The 15,312-nt window shown below is 54.6% G+C and overlaps 2 protein-coding genes across 5 annotated transcripts; one reads left to right on the top strand and one right to left on the bottom strand.

Moving 5' to 3' along the window:
* Positions 1 to 1,379: 1,379 nt before the first annotated feature.
* On the bottom strand, positions 1,380 to 11,830 carry SGCA (sarcoglycan alpha). 4 transcript variants are annotated; one of them, XM_035301257.3, is made up of 10 exons: positions 11,766 to 11,830; positions 10,390 to 10,509; positions 10,141 to 10,295; positions 9,841 to 9,913; positions 9,303 to 9,501; positions 8,299 to 8,461; positions 7,168 to 7,376; positions 6,853 to 6,879; positions 1,856 to 2,048; positions 1,380 to 1,593 (listed from the first exon to the last, which is right to left on the bottom strand). In XM_035301257.3, exons 1-9 carry the CDS (start codon positions 11,800 to 11,802, stop codon positions 1,868 to 1,870), a joined length of 1,164 nt encoding a protein of 387 aa, XP_035157148.1. In that variant the 5' UTR covers positions 11,803 to 11,830; the 3' UTR covers positions 1,380 to 1,593; positions 1,856 to 1,867. The 4 variants fall into 4 exon arrangements, with proteins under 4 accessions (XP_035157148.1, XP_035157151.1, XP_078230332.1 ...); XM_035301259.3 differs by lacking the exon at positions 1,380 to 1,593 and adding an exon at positions 6,184 to 6,346 and having other exon boundaries at positions 1,936 to 2,048; XM_035301260.3 differs by lacking the exon at positions 8,299 to 8,461 and having other exon boundaries at positions 7,168 to 7,395.
* Positions 5,049 to 6,042, top strand: LOC108589889 (putative histone H1.9). Its single transcript, XM_017968533.4, is given in 3 exon segments — positions 5,049 to 5,268; positions 5,415 to 5,485; positions 5,487 to 6,042. Coding segments are annotated over 3 exon segments (735 nt in total). The 5' UTR covers positions 5,049 to 5,063; the 3' UTR covers positions 5,946 to 6,042.
* Positions 11,831 to 15,312: the final 3,482 nt, after the last annotated feature.

Here is a 15,312-nt window from a genome sequence, read left to right on the forward strand (position 1 = left end):
GAGTACCCACTGTGTGCAGGCACTGCACCTGCCGCAGGCTGAAAGAATAGTTTGTTCTAGTGCAGAAAAGGACTCGGAATACATGAGCCCTAACAATGCAGATCCTCTCGGAGAGCAGGAAGTTCTTGCAGGGTGGGAGGTGGGGCCACAGGGGACAGGGAAGGCCTGTCTTAGGGGTGCCCTTTGGGCAGAGATAGAACCTGTGGTCAGGGGCTAGTTGTGTGGATGTGGGGGTCAGGGGCTTTCAGCAGAGGAAAAGGATGGTTGTCTTGGAGGTGCCACTAGCAGAGGCCTTGCCAGCTGTCCCTCTAGTAGCCGGGCCTCTCTCAGGCCGAGCTGCCGGCCTGCCCTCACGTGGGACTATTTGAGCCTGGATGTGGCCAGATGGCTGTGATCAGGGCAGAACTGGCCCAATTTGGTTGTAGTCACCTGGGAAAAACAAGCTCAGGCTGCCTCCCGGCCAGCTGAGCTCTTCTGAGCTCATGTGGGGTCAAGCTGCGCTGGAGCCACTCAGCCCAACAAGGCTCACAGGCTGTGCGATGTCCTCTGCACCCCTGCCCATCTCCGGAGCAGCTCAGCAAGGCAAGGGGTCCTTGAGCCTAGGGCATTCAGGGACCCTCATTCCAACCTCCCTCTCTCCATATCTCTTTTTTTTTTTTTTTTTTTTTTTGAGACGGAGTTTTGCTCTGTCACCCAGGCTGGAGTTCAGTGGTGCGGTCTCAGTTCACTGCAACCTCTGCCTCCTGGGGTCAAGCAATTCTCCTGTTTCAGCCTCCCGAGTAGCTAGAATTACAGGTGCACACCATCATGCCTGGCTAATTTTTTATTTTTAGTAGAGACAGGGTTTCACCATGTTGGCCAGGCTGGTCTCGAACTCCTGACCTCAGGTGATCTGCCCACCTCAGCCTATGAAAGTGCTGGGATTACAGGCCCGACCCCTCTCTGCATATCTAGATTGACTTCTCTTCAAACACAACAGATAGAGGCACTCTCCCTCCAGGGGATCTTGAGGTGCCAAGGAAATCTGCAGATAAGGGCCTGGATTTCCTGTTCTAGAACCTCCCAACCCTACAGAAGGCAGAGTGGAGGCAGACGTGCCAGGGTCAAATCCAAGCATTGCCACTTGCTTGCTCTGTAACCTTCCGTAAGTCACTGACTCTCCCTTGGTCTCTGTTTCCTTATCTATGAAATGGGGATTAATGAGCCAGGCATCCCTCACTACCAGGTACATGGGAGGGCTGCAGATAGTAGATCCTTTCCTCTTTCTTCCTGAGAATTCGAGAAAACAACAAAATGCCCAGGGTGCAAAGGGCAGAGACTGGCATGCCCTGCCTGCCTGCAGGGCCTCCCAGAAAGCACAGGGAAACAGAGGCAGCGAGGACAGGGAGGCTGCCAGCAACAATGTGTGAGCAGAGCAGCAGGTATTTATTCTGAATGTCCTTACTCCACACACTCTTGCCCTGCCCCATCCCATCTCCCTGCTTGTTCCAGGTGGGTTCCAGGTGGGCCGGGAGCCAGAATCAGCAGGTGGGATGTGCCGCTTTCCAAATGGACAGAGAAGGGAGGATGAAGCCAGGGCTGGACCTGGAACCACTATGGGAAGAGAGAGTGGAGGGCTGAGAGGGCCAGATGCCGGTTCTCCTGCCCTCCCCATCCTGACCCTCCAACCCCAAGTGCTTGGCATTGGGGGCTTAGCCCTGGCACTGGTGGACACCCCCAGCAGCTGCCTCAGAGGGGCAGGCAAGTCTACATGCCTCTTCCCCTGACCTCCCCCAGACCCCACCATTTGCCCCAGCCTTGAGATGGAGGTCATCTTGTTCCCAGAAATAAAGCTGGCATCGCCCACCAGACCCACCTGGCCGGGCCCTCAGTGCTGGTCCAGAATAAGGGGCACCTGGGCGCTGTCCACGCGGGGAGGCAGTTGCTCACCCGTGCGCACATTGAACATGGGTAGGGTGGAGAGTGGCCGGGGCACCTCACGGCTGGCCGCCATCTGCCGCAGCTCCTCTGTGTTCCCGTGGATGGTGCAGTGGTGGAACATCTGGATGCTGGAGGAACAGGTGGGGAGTCGTCAGCTCTGGGAGTCAGCTGCCCCAGCGCTCAGCCTGGCACTGCCTCTTAGACACCCTGCAGTCCTCCCATCACTTATGGAGAAGAGACTCAAACGCATGATGCAGGGGCAAAAAACAAACAGAAAGCGCCATGGGGCAGGGCGCAGTGGTTTGGGCCTGTAATCCCAGCACTTTGGGAGGCCAAGGCAGGCGGGTCACTGGAGGTCAGGAGTTGGAGACCAGTCTGGCCGACATGGTGAAACCCTGTTTCTACAAAAATAAAAATAAAAATTAGCCAGGTGTGGTGTGGGCACCTGTAATCCCAGCTACTCAGGAGGCTGAGGCAGAAGAATCACTTGAACCTGGGAGGTGGAGGTTGCGGTGAGCCAAGATTGTGCCACTACACTCAGGCCTGGGTGACAGAATGAGACTCTGTCTCAAAAAAAAAAGAAAGAAAGAAAGCTTTATGGTGCCTGCTCAGTGCCCAGTGGTCAAGATATGGGCTGTGAGTGTAGGCAGCCTGGGTTCAAGGCTCTATCTTGGGCAAGTTGCTTAACCACTCCATGCCTTAGTTTGCTCAACTGTCAAATGGAGATAATAACACGTACCTCCAGGCTGGGTGCGGCAGCTCACACCTGGAATCCCAGCACTTCGGGAGGCCGAGGCAGGTGGATCACTTGAGGCCAGGAGCTCAAGACCAGCCTGACCAACAAGATGAAACCCTGTCTCTACTAAACATACAAAAAAAATCAGCTGTGTGTGGTGGCACATGCCTGTAGTCCCAGCTACTTGGGAGGCTAAGGCAGGAGAATCGCTTGAAGTCGGGAGGCAGAAGTTGCAGTGAGCCAAGATCGCACCATTGCACTCCAGCCTGGGCGGCAGAGTGAGACTGGTCTCAAAAAAGAAAAAACACCTACCTCCTAGGATTGCTATGAAGATTAAAAGAGAAAATGTGGCTCAGTGTTTAGAATAGTGCCTACCACGTGATAAGCACTCACAGGATGTGGAGACATGACTAGACATCCACAGAAAGCATATTCTTCCAGGACCCAGTGTTTGCTGAGCTCTATATTATGTTATGTTATTTATTTACTTTTAAGAGATGGGGTCTCAGTCTGTCGCCTGGCTTCAGTGCAGTGGCATAATCACAGCTCAAGCAGCCTCCACCTCCTGGGCTCAAGTGATCCTCCTGCCTCAGCCTCCAGAGTAGCTGAGACTGTAGGTGCAAGTCACCATGCTTGGCTAAGTTTTAAAACTTTTTTGTAGTGACAGGCGTCTTACTTTGTTGCTTATGCTGGTCTTGAACTTCTAGCCTTAAGGGACCCTCCTGCCTCTGCCTCCCAGAGTGCTGGGATTACAGGCATGAGCCACTGCACCCAGCCAAGAATTGGTTTTCTTGGAGAAGCTGGGGCCCCAGGCAGGGCTGAAGCGACCCCGCTTGCCACTTTGTTACTGATCAGATGAGGGAGGAAAAGTGATCCCTACCCACGTTCAGGTCCCAGTCAGTGGACACGGACTCCAGCCAGAGCCTGACAGTTTAGACTACAGAAAAGACAAAGACCTAGCTTCCTGCTGAATGAGCCGTGCTCCTCCTGTGGGGAGTGGGACCAAGTCCTGTCTGGCCAGCAGGAAGAGGTGGAGTCACCATCTAAGGCTAGGGGAGGGTCAAGATGAGCTCTTGAGTCTGGAATTTGGTGAGCTGGGTTGACCGAAACACAATTTTCTATTCCCAGGCAAGGGGAGACTGAGGGAGAAGAGAGCAACCGGTGGGTGGATGCCGAGATGGAGACAGCCCGTCAGGTGAGGCCCTGTGGAGGAAGGCCTCCATCAGTGGGCCGCTCCTTATTCCCAGCCCCACATCTGGGCTTCATTACTCTGGCAACACACAGGTGGAAAAATGTGCTGGGGATGTTTTTCTAGAGCAAGAGCAGAAGCCAGACCCTGTGGTGGCTTCCCCACGTCCTTCCACATCAGCACTTGGGCAGACAAACGGCAGGCATTCCTGCACCCTCAGGCGCACACATTCACACACACACGTGTGGCCCAGGTCTCACCCACATCCACTCCACCACCAGCACACAGTCCCGAAAGCACTGCCTCTGGCACACAGATCCCTGGGAGAGGGTCATGGGGCCTGGAGGACTCTGTGACCACTGAAATCTGATCTAGGTGAAAAGCAGGCAGCAGAATCATAACTTGTGGACAATCTGAAAAATGGCAGACATTGAACAAGGGAAAAATTGGATTTTGTAGAAATATATCAACACAAAATCCAAACCAGTCAAGGCTAATATTGCACATGGTGAAATTGGTTATTGAGTTCAAATTGGCAGAGGCAGCAGATTTTTCTGACATCAGAGCTATAAAGCTGACCCGGGGAGGCTGGACGTGGAGGAAATACTGGTCGTGAGAGTATATCCCCAGTGGCAGTAGATGTTAGTGATTAAACTTGGCACAGTCCAAAAAAATGAGGAATAAAATCTTCCTTATGAAATGTACATGAAAAAATCACTGATCCCCATGGGGAAAAATTCTATAAAAATAAAAACAGAAAATGAAAGCAAAACCTTTTAGCTGCTTTCTATAGAAAGCTGCTAGAGGAATTAAGTCAACTTCATGCAGATCAAGGAATTACATCTCTGTTCACTTTGGAAAATATATTCCCGTAAAAATTCATAAACGTTGGTATAATCCTGATAACTGCAAAGCTTGCATTCCTCAAGCCAGAGGCTCAAAAATCCAGTGGGTCAAGATGGTGGGGTCAAAATGGTGACGTCAAAACTGGGGGCCAGGCCAGATGCAGTGGCGCATGCCTGTAGTCCCAGCTACTCAGGAAGCTGAGGTGGGAGGATCGCTTGAGCCCAGGAGTTTGAGGCTGCAGTGAGCTATAGTCATGCCACTGTACTCCAGTTTGGGTGACAAAGTGAGACCCTCTCTCTAAAAATTTTTTTAAATATAAAATTAGTGCAGGCATGTGCACACACAGTAGCCCTCCTCCCCGGGACACTTGGCATGTTACATCTGGCATCTCCAACCACTCCTCCCTGGAGGAAGCAATGGGGCCTCTGTGACCCACACAGAATTCTGATGGCCTCACAATGTCCCCCTGAGGTCACCACAGAGATAACCTCAACACCCCCTGCACCAGGAGCACAAGTCTGTAGAGGCCAACTGTGGGTGAGTGTCCTTGGTCCTCTCTCTGGCCACCCAGGGGAAGGCAGGGGCTGGAGCCCAAGCGGAAGCCTCAGAGGGAACTGGGAACCGGGACACACCTCAGCCATCCTTCAAGGAGCAGCCCAGTGGAGACTGCCAGCCACCCTGGAAGTCCTTATACCCAAGACCCTTCACCTACCCCCGGGAGAGATGCAAAAAGACACTCTGCAGCTGTCCCCGGCAAATACTGCCATGGGTGGAAGCCAGCAGGCCAGCATATCAGAGGCCCCTAGCAAGAGAGCAACTGGGCAACACACGTGTCCCGAATCCTGTCAGAAGCCCAGCATGTCCAAGGTGATCCTGAGGGCTGTGGCAGATAAGGGGACCTGCAAGTGTGTGTCCCTGGCCACCCTGAAGAAGGCTCTTGCTGCCAAGGGCTACGACATGGCCCGAAATGCTTGTCACTTCAAGCATGTGCTCAAGGGGCTCGTGGACAAGGGCATGCTCAAGCAGGTGACCGGCAAGGGGGCTTCAGGCTCCTTCAGGCTGGGCAAAAAGCAGGCCTCCAAGCCCAAGCTCAAGGTCAAGAGACAACGGCAGCGGAGGCGGCGCTCTGAGCAGCGCATCTCCGGGCAGTCCCGCTCTGGACAGCACCACTTTAGGTCACTACTGGGCTCCAAACAGGGGCACAAGCGGCTTGTCAAGGGGGCTCGAAGGGTGGCTAAATGCCACCACAATTAACGAGGCAGGCCAGGCAAGCAGTCAGGGCTGCCAAGCCCACCACAGGCTCAGTGCAGTGGGAATAAAGGGAGCCTAACTTATTTCTAATCTGATTCCTGGATTCTGGGGTTCAGGGGAGTGGGAGAGGAAGAGGGCTAGGGGCACAGAGGAGGAGTAAGGCCATGAGTAGTGGAAACCTGGGCAAAATAAGAGGAAGGATTTGGGAAGGGCTAGAGGAATTGGAAGCATTCATAGACACCAGCTAGTCCAACCGCGTGATCGTGTAGGTGGAGCATCTGACGCCATAAAGAAGGGTGACGAAGATTGTGTGGCAAGATCTGGCCTGGACCCCACGTGTCTGCCTCTTCATTTGCTTCTCACGCAGCAGGTCCCACTCCCCTGTGTCACAACAGGCTCTTCTTCTTTTTGGGAAAGAGTAACTCTGTCACCCAGGCTGGAGTGCAGAGGCACAATTACCACTCACTGCAGCCTCAACCAGGCTCAAGTGATCCTCCTGTCTCAGCCTCCCAAGTAGCTAGGACTACAGGCATACTCCACCATGCCTGGCTACTTTAAATCTTTTTGTTGTTTTTGAGATGAGGTTTCACTGTGTTGCCCGGGCTGGCCTCAAACTCCTGGGCTCAAGCAATCCTCCCACCTCAGCTTCCCAAAGTGCTGGGATTACAGGCATGAGCCACCACGCCTGGCTCACAAGAGATTCTTCTATGGACACCAGCAAATAATAAGGCTGAGTCAGGAAAGATCAGGCCCAGCATCCAGCCAGCCCAGGGCTAGAGCTCAGAGGTCAAGGGCAGGGGTGAGTCTGACCCCAGTGATTTATTTTTCTCTGCTGTTCATGGCATAGGTTGGCGGGTCCAACAACTGTCTAGGTGGGCTCCCATCCCACCCCCAGCTTTCCCCTACTCACTCAGAGGTGGCCAGGTCTCTCTTCAGCCTGTGGAAAAATGAAGGAGAGGGTTAGCCCAGCTCTAGGCTTCATGCCAAGGTGCCCCAGGGCATCGTTGTGTGTGTGGAAGTCTGTGTGCAATCATCCACAACGCCCTCCTGGTGCCAGGCCAGGCAGGTCTCAAGCCCCAAGTTGCCTAGAAGGGGGCCCCACACTCCTTTTGTGCCTGAGAACCCCATTCCCAGAGTGTCTGGGTCCCACACAGCACAAGCGCCACTGGGAGTCCCATGGGTGCATGCGCCGGCAGGTGCCCCCCGCCCTCATGCCCACACTCACCGCCCCTCCCGCCGGCAGCACATGACGTAGGCCAGCAGCAAGGTGAGAAGCAGGGCCACCAGCAGGGGCACCAGGAGGGTGACCAGAGCATCCACCAAGAAGTCACGGTCTGGGGCCTCGGTGGGTGGGCAGAAGAACGGGTCGTGCTCTAGGATGCCATCGCCTGGGGTGGGCACCTCGTCTGCAGGCTCTGGCACTGACTTATCCACCTGCACAGAGAGCTCAGGGCTGACACAGGAAGTGGCTAGCTAGACACAGAGGCCCCTAGGAACAGGGCAGGGGTTCTGGGCCATCCTCCTATGACCTCATGCAGCCACAAGGTTTCCTCCTGTCTGCCTTCCCCAGTTCCTGTGACCTAGCAGGACAAGCCAGGACTAGGAGGCACGAGATACAATGTCCAGCAGAGGCAAGACAGCACACTGGTTAGCACACAGCTCTAGGGTCTGGCCGCCTGGGTTTGAATCCAGACTCAGACAAGTCCTTAGCTAGGATGATTGCCTCTGTGTGCCTCAGTTTCATCACCTGTAAAGTCAAGGATAATAGTAGCACCTGTCTCCTGGAGGGCATAAAATAGGTTGATGGGACAGTGCCAAGCACAGAACAAGTGCTAAAAAATGTTGTCAGTCACGAGTCCCTGGCTGAGGACCCTGAGTGAGTTCCTGCTCTGTTGGCCAATTCACAGGAACAGAGTACACCAGCAGTGAGATCCCGAGAACCTCAGCTCAGTGTCCAAAGAGCTGTCGTGAGCATCTTTGGTTTACAGTGTGAAGAGCTATCAGGTCCTTGTTGTAGGTAGGTTTGCTAGGTGGCACCTTAGAGAAAAGCAGACAGCTGTCACGCAGAAGCCCTTGGTGGGGAAAGGGTTTGCGAAGTGCACTGTAATGCAGCTCTTGGGCTGGGCAGGTCTGGAGCCCAGGAGTTGGAGACCCCACGTGTGGATTGCGGGCTCTGTCGCCCCCTTGTGGGTAAAGGTAGAACTTGTGTGTGTGTGTCTGAGGGCAATATTGAGAGCATCAGAGAAAGAAATGGGACTGGAGCAGAGAGACAGAGGCGGGAAGCAGCATGGGAGGGAAGGTGAACAGTGATGGGGCCATGCCCTGCCCCACCCCTGGGCCCAGGGTCCCTCCTCACCAGGGTCACATTGCACCAGTCAATGCGGAAGTGGGGTGCCAAGGTATCGTAGCAAGACAGAAGTGGAGGCTGGCCCTGGGCACAGCGGGCATGGCTGTCAGGGGATGCCACCATCTTCAGGCAAGTAGAGAAAGGTGAGGCAGAACCCACCTTGATGTACACCCTGGGACCAGATAGAAGTCACTGTCAGCAGAGTGGAGGCAGGGAGCACCAGGCACCACTCTGCCAGGGGTGGTTGAAACTGTCCTGATTGTAGGCTATGACCTGGGAATGGGATTGGGGAGACAGCTAGGAGGGAGGATTAAGAGAAGAACATGGCACAGCTGGGGTCTGGCAGGAGTCACAGTCTTCCCGGAGATCTGAGGTCATGGTGAGCCTACACAGAGCACCCCATTTTTCTAGGAATGTCCTAGAAAATTACCCTCCCCCTCAAGGAATGTCTTTTTTGTTTTTTGTTTGTTTGTTTGTTTGTTTTTGAGACAGAGTTTCGCTCTTGTTACCCAGGCTGGAGTGCAATGTCGCAATCTCGGCTCACCGCAACTTCCACCTCCTGGGTTCAGGCAATTCTCCTGCCTCCCGAGTAGCTGGGATTACAGGCGTGCACCACCATAACCAGCTAATGTTTGTATTTTTAGTAGAGACGGGGTTTCACCTTGTTGACCAGGATGGTCTCGATCTCTTGACCTCGTGATCCACCCACCTCGGCCTCCCAAAGTGCTGGGATTATAGGCATGAGCCACCGCGCCCAGCCAGGAATGTCCTTTAATGGATGGATCTGGTATGTCCTCATGAGGCACCAGGAAGTACAGAGTTCAGGGTAACTAGGGTCTGGGCTCCAGAAAGACAAGAAGATGCGGGTGTAGCCAGAGGGGAGTGGACAATGGTGTGAAGCTGGGAAGTGGAGATGGGCATGGTAGAGCCCCACCTGGAAATTAGGGAGACCCTATGCCTGCCACAAGCTGCATTCTCCTCTTTCAGGAAGTCCTTTTGGGTTACACACCTACCCTTCTCTTTGGCCCTCAATGGGAAGGGGGACACGACCCCCACGGTCCAAGGCAGAAGTGATGTTGAGCAGCTGAAGCTCTCCAGGCTCCCAGAGTCCCCCCAAGGCCGAGAGGAAGCGGCTGGCAGGTGTTGAGGGCAGCACCTCCTCCACATCATGGCTTCGTACCAGGAACTCAGCTTGGTATGGCAGCAGGGGGCCTGGGTAAGCCAGGCGGACACCTCAGGCTGTACCCTGCCCCAGCTCTGCCCCACAAAGCTTCCCTGAAGCTCCTCCCCACAAACCCTTTCAGGCCCCTCAATGCCCCATCCATCACGACCCCAATGACCCAAGGCTCCATAGTCTCTGCTACACAGCTGGTAACAGAACTCCAGAGCCTGGAATCCCAGTCCAATGCCCATTCCCTAAAACCTTGTTCCCACTTTCCAGAATGCCCTGCTCCACTCCCCTCCAAGCCTCTCCCATCCACAGCGCCCCCCCCCCGCTCCTCCCCCAAGGCTGGCGTTGGTGGGGAAGAGATGGGGCCCAGCTAGAGGTACCTTCCGGGTCCCCAATCTCCAGCACCAGCCTCTGCTGAGTGGTGTCAAAGCTGTCCCGATTGTAGGCTGTGACCTGGGGGATGGGAAAGACACCTGAGAGGTAGGTTAGATGAGAAACGTGGCACAGCAGGGTGGGGGGGGGAAGGGGGAGGGCTGGCAGGAGAGGACTTAGATACCAAATTAGAGGTATGTAAATTGTATGTAAATGACTGAAGGAACACCCAATCCCGACTGGAAGGGCTGCTCCTAGGAGGCCACGCTGCCCCACCCCTGTGAGTTTCTCAGGGTCCCTGACGGCACCTCAATGACCTGGCGCCCACGATCTTCTGAGGTGGCAGAGCCGTAGAGGAAGCCAGGATGGTGGGGGCTGCGCTGGGTGTAACGGAGCCACCGGGGCAGGTCTGGGTGTCCCTGGAGGTGGGCGTGGTAGGTGATTCGGACAGTGGTTGGGACAGCTGGTGGAAGCCAGGAGAGGGGATTAGAGTCACAGCAAGAGCCCTGCAGAGCACACCCCAGCTTGCCCACATGGGTGCTTCTCAGGCCGCTCACCGTTGTGTTCAGGAAGACCCAGGAACGCCTCATGGTCCAAGGTGTGCACAAAGACACGGCCCACAAGTGGATATAGCGTGGTCTGCTGGGCCTTGGTGCCCCCCAACCCTGCCAGGAGACCTGTGGGCACCCCACAAGTCCCAAACACACAGGTCAGCCTCAGTCCTGGGAAGGGGATAAGCTCTCTTCCCCACCAAGTCCTTGAAGCCCCTAAAGGACCGAGAGAAGCCCTTCCTTTGCCAGCTCCCAGGAAGGGATGGGGGTGTGGGGCAGGGCAGCAGGCCCTGGTTGTGCTAGAAGATGTTTGGTTTTCTATTTTTTGGGGTGGAGTCTGACTCTGTTACCCAGGTTGGAGTGCAGTGGCGGGATCTCAGCTCACTGCGACCTCCACCTCCAGGGTTCAAGCAATTCTCCTGCCTCAGCCTCCTGAGTAGCCGGGACTACAGGTGCACACCTCCACGCCCAGCTAATTTTTGTATTTTTAGTAGAGACGAGGTTTCACCATGTTGGTCAGGCTGGTCTCGAACTCCTGACCTTGTGATCCACCCACCTCAGCCTCCCAAAGTGCTGGGATTATAGGCGTGAGCCACCACGCCCAGCTGTGATAGACGTTTTAATCAGTGACAATGCCCAGACTTTCATCAATTTGGGGTTCGTGGAGCCTTTCCCACAACCTTTCCACTCCTTGTTTCAGGCCCCTTTAATGGCGCCGTGAGCAGGGACTGGTGTTTGGTTGGGAAGAGAGAGAGTGTGTGTGTGTGTGTGTGTGTGTGTGAGTGTGTGTGTGTGCGTGTGTGTGAAGGGCACTTGGGAAAGAATCCCATGCTAAATGCCCAAGTACCCAGAGGATAGGAAAAGGGGGCAGGAACCTACAGGAACTGCTACCCTGAGGAGGAAGGGTAGCTTTCTGGGACTTGAGGTCCCCACCTTCCTCCCCTAAAATCCAAGGAAGAAGAGGCCCTGCCCTAGAGGCCATAGCAGCTGAGCAAAAGGAACCCTAAGCCCAGGAGAGGAGCTGAGGACGGGGCTGCCAGCTCCACCCTCCCTCCCAGGGCCAAATTTAGCCTGGGCTTAGAAGCTGTGGCCCGGCCAGCTCTTTAAAGGGCCCACGATCCTCTAGGCCTACCCTGTCAGGCCCACCGCAGCCCTAGGCCACCTCCAGCCCTCAGAGCTCCCAGCCCCCTCATCCCAGAGCCCAGCTCCCAGCCCCATTCCCTGGATCCCAGCGGGCCACAGCATTAGCCCCCCCAAAGCCCTTCTGGCTCTTGCCTCACCCAACCCAGACCCCTCTTCTGCGGGCCCTCCATACCCCTATCTTACCACCCTAAATCCACCCCTCATCCCAGGCCTCCCCCCTGAACAAGGCCCCAGCTTACCCATGAGGAGAAGAGTCCAGATGAGTGCCACGGCCATGGCTGCCCAGCCAGGCCTGCCCGTGAGTGACAGAGACAGGGGGCAGGGTGGAGAGGAGGGAGGGAGAGAGGGAGGTGGCTTGGGGCAGCTGGGTCCCAGCTTCAGCCTCCCCTCCCCCCTGGAGCAGGCACCAAATCTGGGATGGATGCCCTCCGCACACTCACTGTCCCTCCAATTGTCCCCTCCAGTGGCCACAGTGTTTTCTAAACCACCAGCCAACCACCTCCATCCTCCCTTAAAATTCTCACGGCCCTCATGGCCCCTGAGTTCCTAGCTCATCCCAGCTGGTGGCTTACCTGCCCTACTGAACCTGGCCAGCTGCTCTAGAATCTCACCCTCCGCCCCCCGCTCCTGACCCCAGGCCCCTGCCCTGCCCACTCTGCCCCTGCCTAGCTTGGCAGACTTTCAATTCTGCATGCCGCCGCCCAGGCTGTTCCCTCTGCCCGGATTTCCCTTCCCACCTTCATCCAAGCAGAAAACTTTCGTCACCTTTCCAGACTGCACGGATGTCCCTTCCTCTCTCAAGGCTTTCTGACCCCCTCCTTCTGCCGGGCCAAGCTGGGTGTGCCCTTAGCCGCTTCGCGCTTTCCTGGGCACAACCCACCACACCGCACTGTGGGCTGGAACTGATACTCCAAGCTCCTCGAAGACTAGGATCTTGTCGCGTTTGTATCCTTGGGCCTGGCACAGGGCCTGGCAACCAGAAGGTGTAGCTGGCTGGTGACAGCTTCCTTAACAGCAGTGTAGGTGCTATCCACCCAGCCCTTATCCCTAGTCCAAGCAATTCAGCGTGGAGGTCTAGGAAGACAGCAAGCCTGGGCAGGATCAACCAGGTGGAGACAGGTGAGTGGAGGAGGTGCCCACTCTGGCCTGTGGAGTCAGGGCTCAGGACACAGGTTCAGAGTCCTGGAGGTGGGCATGAGTCCCACCTTGGCCACTTGCTGGGGATGCGGCTTGAGTGTGCCATTTGCCCTGTAGCCCATTTCTACAACTATAAACTGGCAAGAAGAGTGCTTGCCTCTTGGCGTCATTATGAGGAATCCACAAAGTAATGAATGCAGTATCTATTTACGAAGCACCTGCTAGGCACCAGGCATGGAAGCTGCAGAGACAAGCAAACCTCTGCCCACGTGGAGGTCACCTGCCAGTGGGTAATACCAGCTAGCCCTGCCGGCTGCTGTGCTGAAGGTCTTACATATGTCTAAGTATATTACCACATTCCGCCCCTCAGCAGTCCCATGAGGCAGGTATGAGCACTGTACCCATTCATTTAACGGATGATAAAACAGAGGCACAGGGGCGTATACCTTCCCCAAGGCCACATTGCTGAGAAGTTGAATGCATGCAGATGGCTTAGCCCAGTGCCTGACTCAGTCAATGACAGCGGCCAAAGCACTTGCCCGGCCCTGCCTCTCCTTCCTTCCTGCCTCTGCCAAAGGATCTCAGTCCAGGGGTGATGGGGTGGGGCATCCTTCTCTCCCCAGGTCTCTCACACTGACCTGCCCATCCCTGGGGAGCCACCAAATTACAAGAGTCAGCATCCCCTCAGGCAAGGCAGTATTTGTCCCAGCATCACCTGGGCATCTCTCTGCCTTCTCAGAGATGGAGGGAGGGAGGAAGGAAAGTTCTAGAGGCAGAGGGAGAGTCCAAGGGCTCTGGGGGAGCAGGCAGAAGTGCCAGCACCCGGGCACCTGCCCAACCTCACCCCTGAGCTTCTCCATGTGACTCTCCCCCCTGCCCCCTGCTATCCCCTGGCTATTTTTGGAGCCACCCACGCAGCTGTCTTAAGGTAGCAGTGCCTGGCTCCAGTGTCACCAGGCCCACAGAAGCCAGCCTTCCTTAATGAAAAGCTGCAGCCACTTCCCCATCTGATCCTCCCTGCACAACTCAGGGGCACCGGGGACTGTCCCATAAGCCAGAAAGTCCCCAGAAAGCCTCCCCAGGTCCCTTGGCCCTCAGAGGACCTTCCCACTCAGAGTTGTCTGGACTGCAACCTGCCGCTTGTAACACACAGCGCCCTCTGTCTGTTGGGCCTAGAGGTGGGAAGCGGGGGTCACAGGGTCTTTAAACTCAGTTTGAAAAATTTACAGCATACTATAATAAGCCCCCATGTATCTGTCACCCAGCTTCAACAATTATCAACTCATGACCAATCTAGGTTCATCTATACCCCTCCCAATTAATTTCATCCATCAATATTTCAGTATGTGTCTTTAAATAATAATTCTTTTTAATGTAATCACACGTGTTCAGTTATTAATATCATCAATAAAATTCCTTAATATCAAACTTCTAGTGTTCCAATTTCCAATTTCTCACACACATATATATATATTTACGGTGTACTTGTTCCAATCAGGATACAAAGAAGGTACACACATTGCAACTCATTGATGATTGACAGGGCCCTTTATTTTTTTTTTTTAAGATGGATTCTCACTCTGTCACCCTGGCTGGGGTGCAGTGGTGCAGTCTTGGCTCACTGAAACCTCCGCCTCCCGGGTTCAAGTGGTTCTCCTGCCTCAGGCTCCTGAGTAGCTGGAATTACAGGCACATGCCACCACATCCAGCTAACTTTTGTATTTTTAGCAGAGACAGGGTTTCACCCTGTTAGGATGGTCTTGATCTCCTGAACTCAGGTAATCCACCTACTCGACCTCCCAAAGGAGGTTCATCCTTCTTTCCCTTCCTTCCTTCCTTTTCCCTTCCTTCCTTTCTTTCTTCCTCCCTTCCTTCCCTCCCTCCTCTCTCTCTTTCCTTGAAGGAGCCAGATCATTTCTTCTGTACTTTTCTGCCCTCTGGATTTTGCTGATTGCATCTCCATGGTGTTTTTTAACATGTTCCTCCCACCCCCATACTTCCTATACATTGCATTTCCTGTACATTGTTATCTCCTATTAATTGTAGTTGCATCTAGAGGCCTGGTAAAGTTTATGTTCAGTTTCCTTGTTGAGACCACTTCACAGGTTGTGGCAGCGATCTTCCCTTTTGAAGGGACATCATGCGTTTCTGTGGTCTTAGCAGTGTCAGTGCCTCTGCCATCAGCTTTTCGTGTGTGTGTGAGCGCGCAAAATAGTGATATTCAAATTTGATCACTCTGATCACTCCTTCCTTTACTAACTGGAATAATTATAGACAGAAACTGCCCCTTGCAATTTGGTTACTGAGTGGGAAAGTTGGTATAAGAAAGACAGGAGAAACGCTGGACTCTTCGTGTATTAACCAGTCTCAGAATAAAGAACTGATTCCCCAGCATCCTCCAAACTCTGGCCAGTCCGGGCTTTTTGATAGTAGTAGAATGACAAATGCATGGTTCTCACATATCGGGTCCCGCCTGGTGCTTACGTTGCCTATCTTTAGCTCTCCATTTGGCCCTCCCCAGTTGGGGCGTCGGTTGTGGGAACTGGAGGGGTCGGAGGAGCTGGAGGGGCACAGGTGTTGGCCTGCAGATTGGGTGACCAGAGCTCGCACCCCGCCTCGCACAGCTGGTGCTCTCGCCAAGCCACAGGC

This window comes from Callithrix jacchus, chromosome 5 (assembly GCF_049354715.1).
Source record: "Callithrix jacchus isolate 240 chromosome 5, calJac240_pri, whole genome shotgun sequence".
NCBI lineage: Eukaryota > Metazoa > Chordata > Mammalia > Primates > Cebidae > Callithrix > Callithrix jacchus.

Bases quoted from the DNA above. Each gene is read 5' to 3' on its own strand.
- SGCA (XM_035301257.3), bottom strand. From the start codon at position 11,802: ATGGCCGTGGCACTCATCTGGACTCTTCTCCTCATGG. The intron at 6,880-7,167 runs GTGAGTGTGGGC...ATTTTTCCACAG, and splicing joins TGCTGCCGGCGGGAGGGGCG to GCTGAAGAGAGACCTGGCCA. The intron at 2,049-6,852 runs GTGAGTAGGGGA...CTGTTCCTCCAG, and splicing joins AGAGACCTGGCCACCTCTGA to CATCCAGATGTTCCACCACT.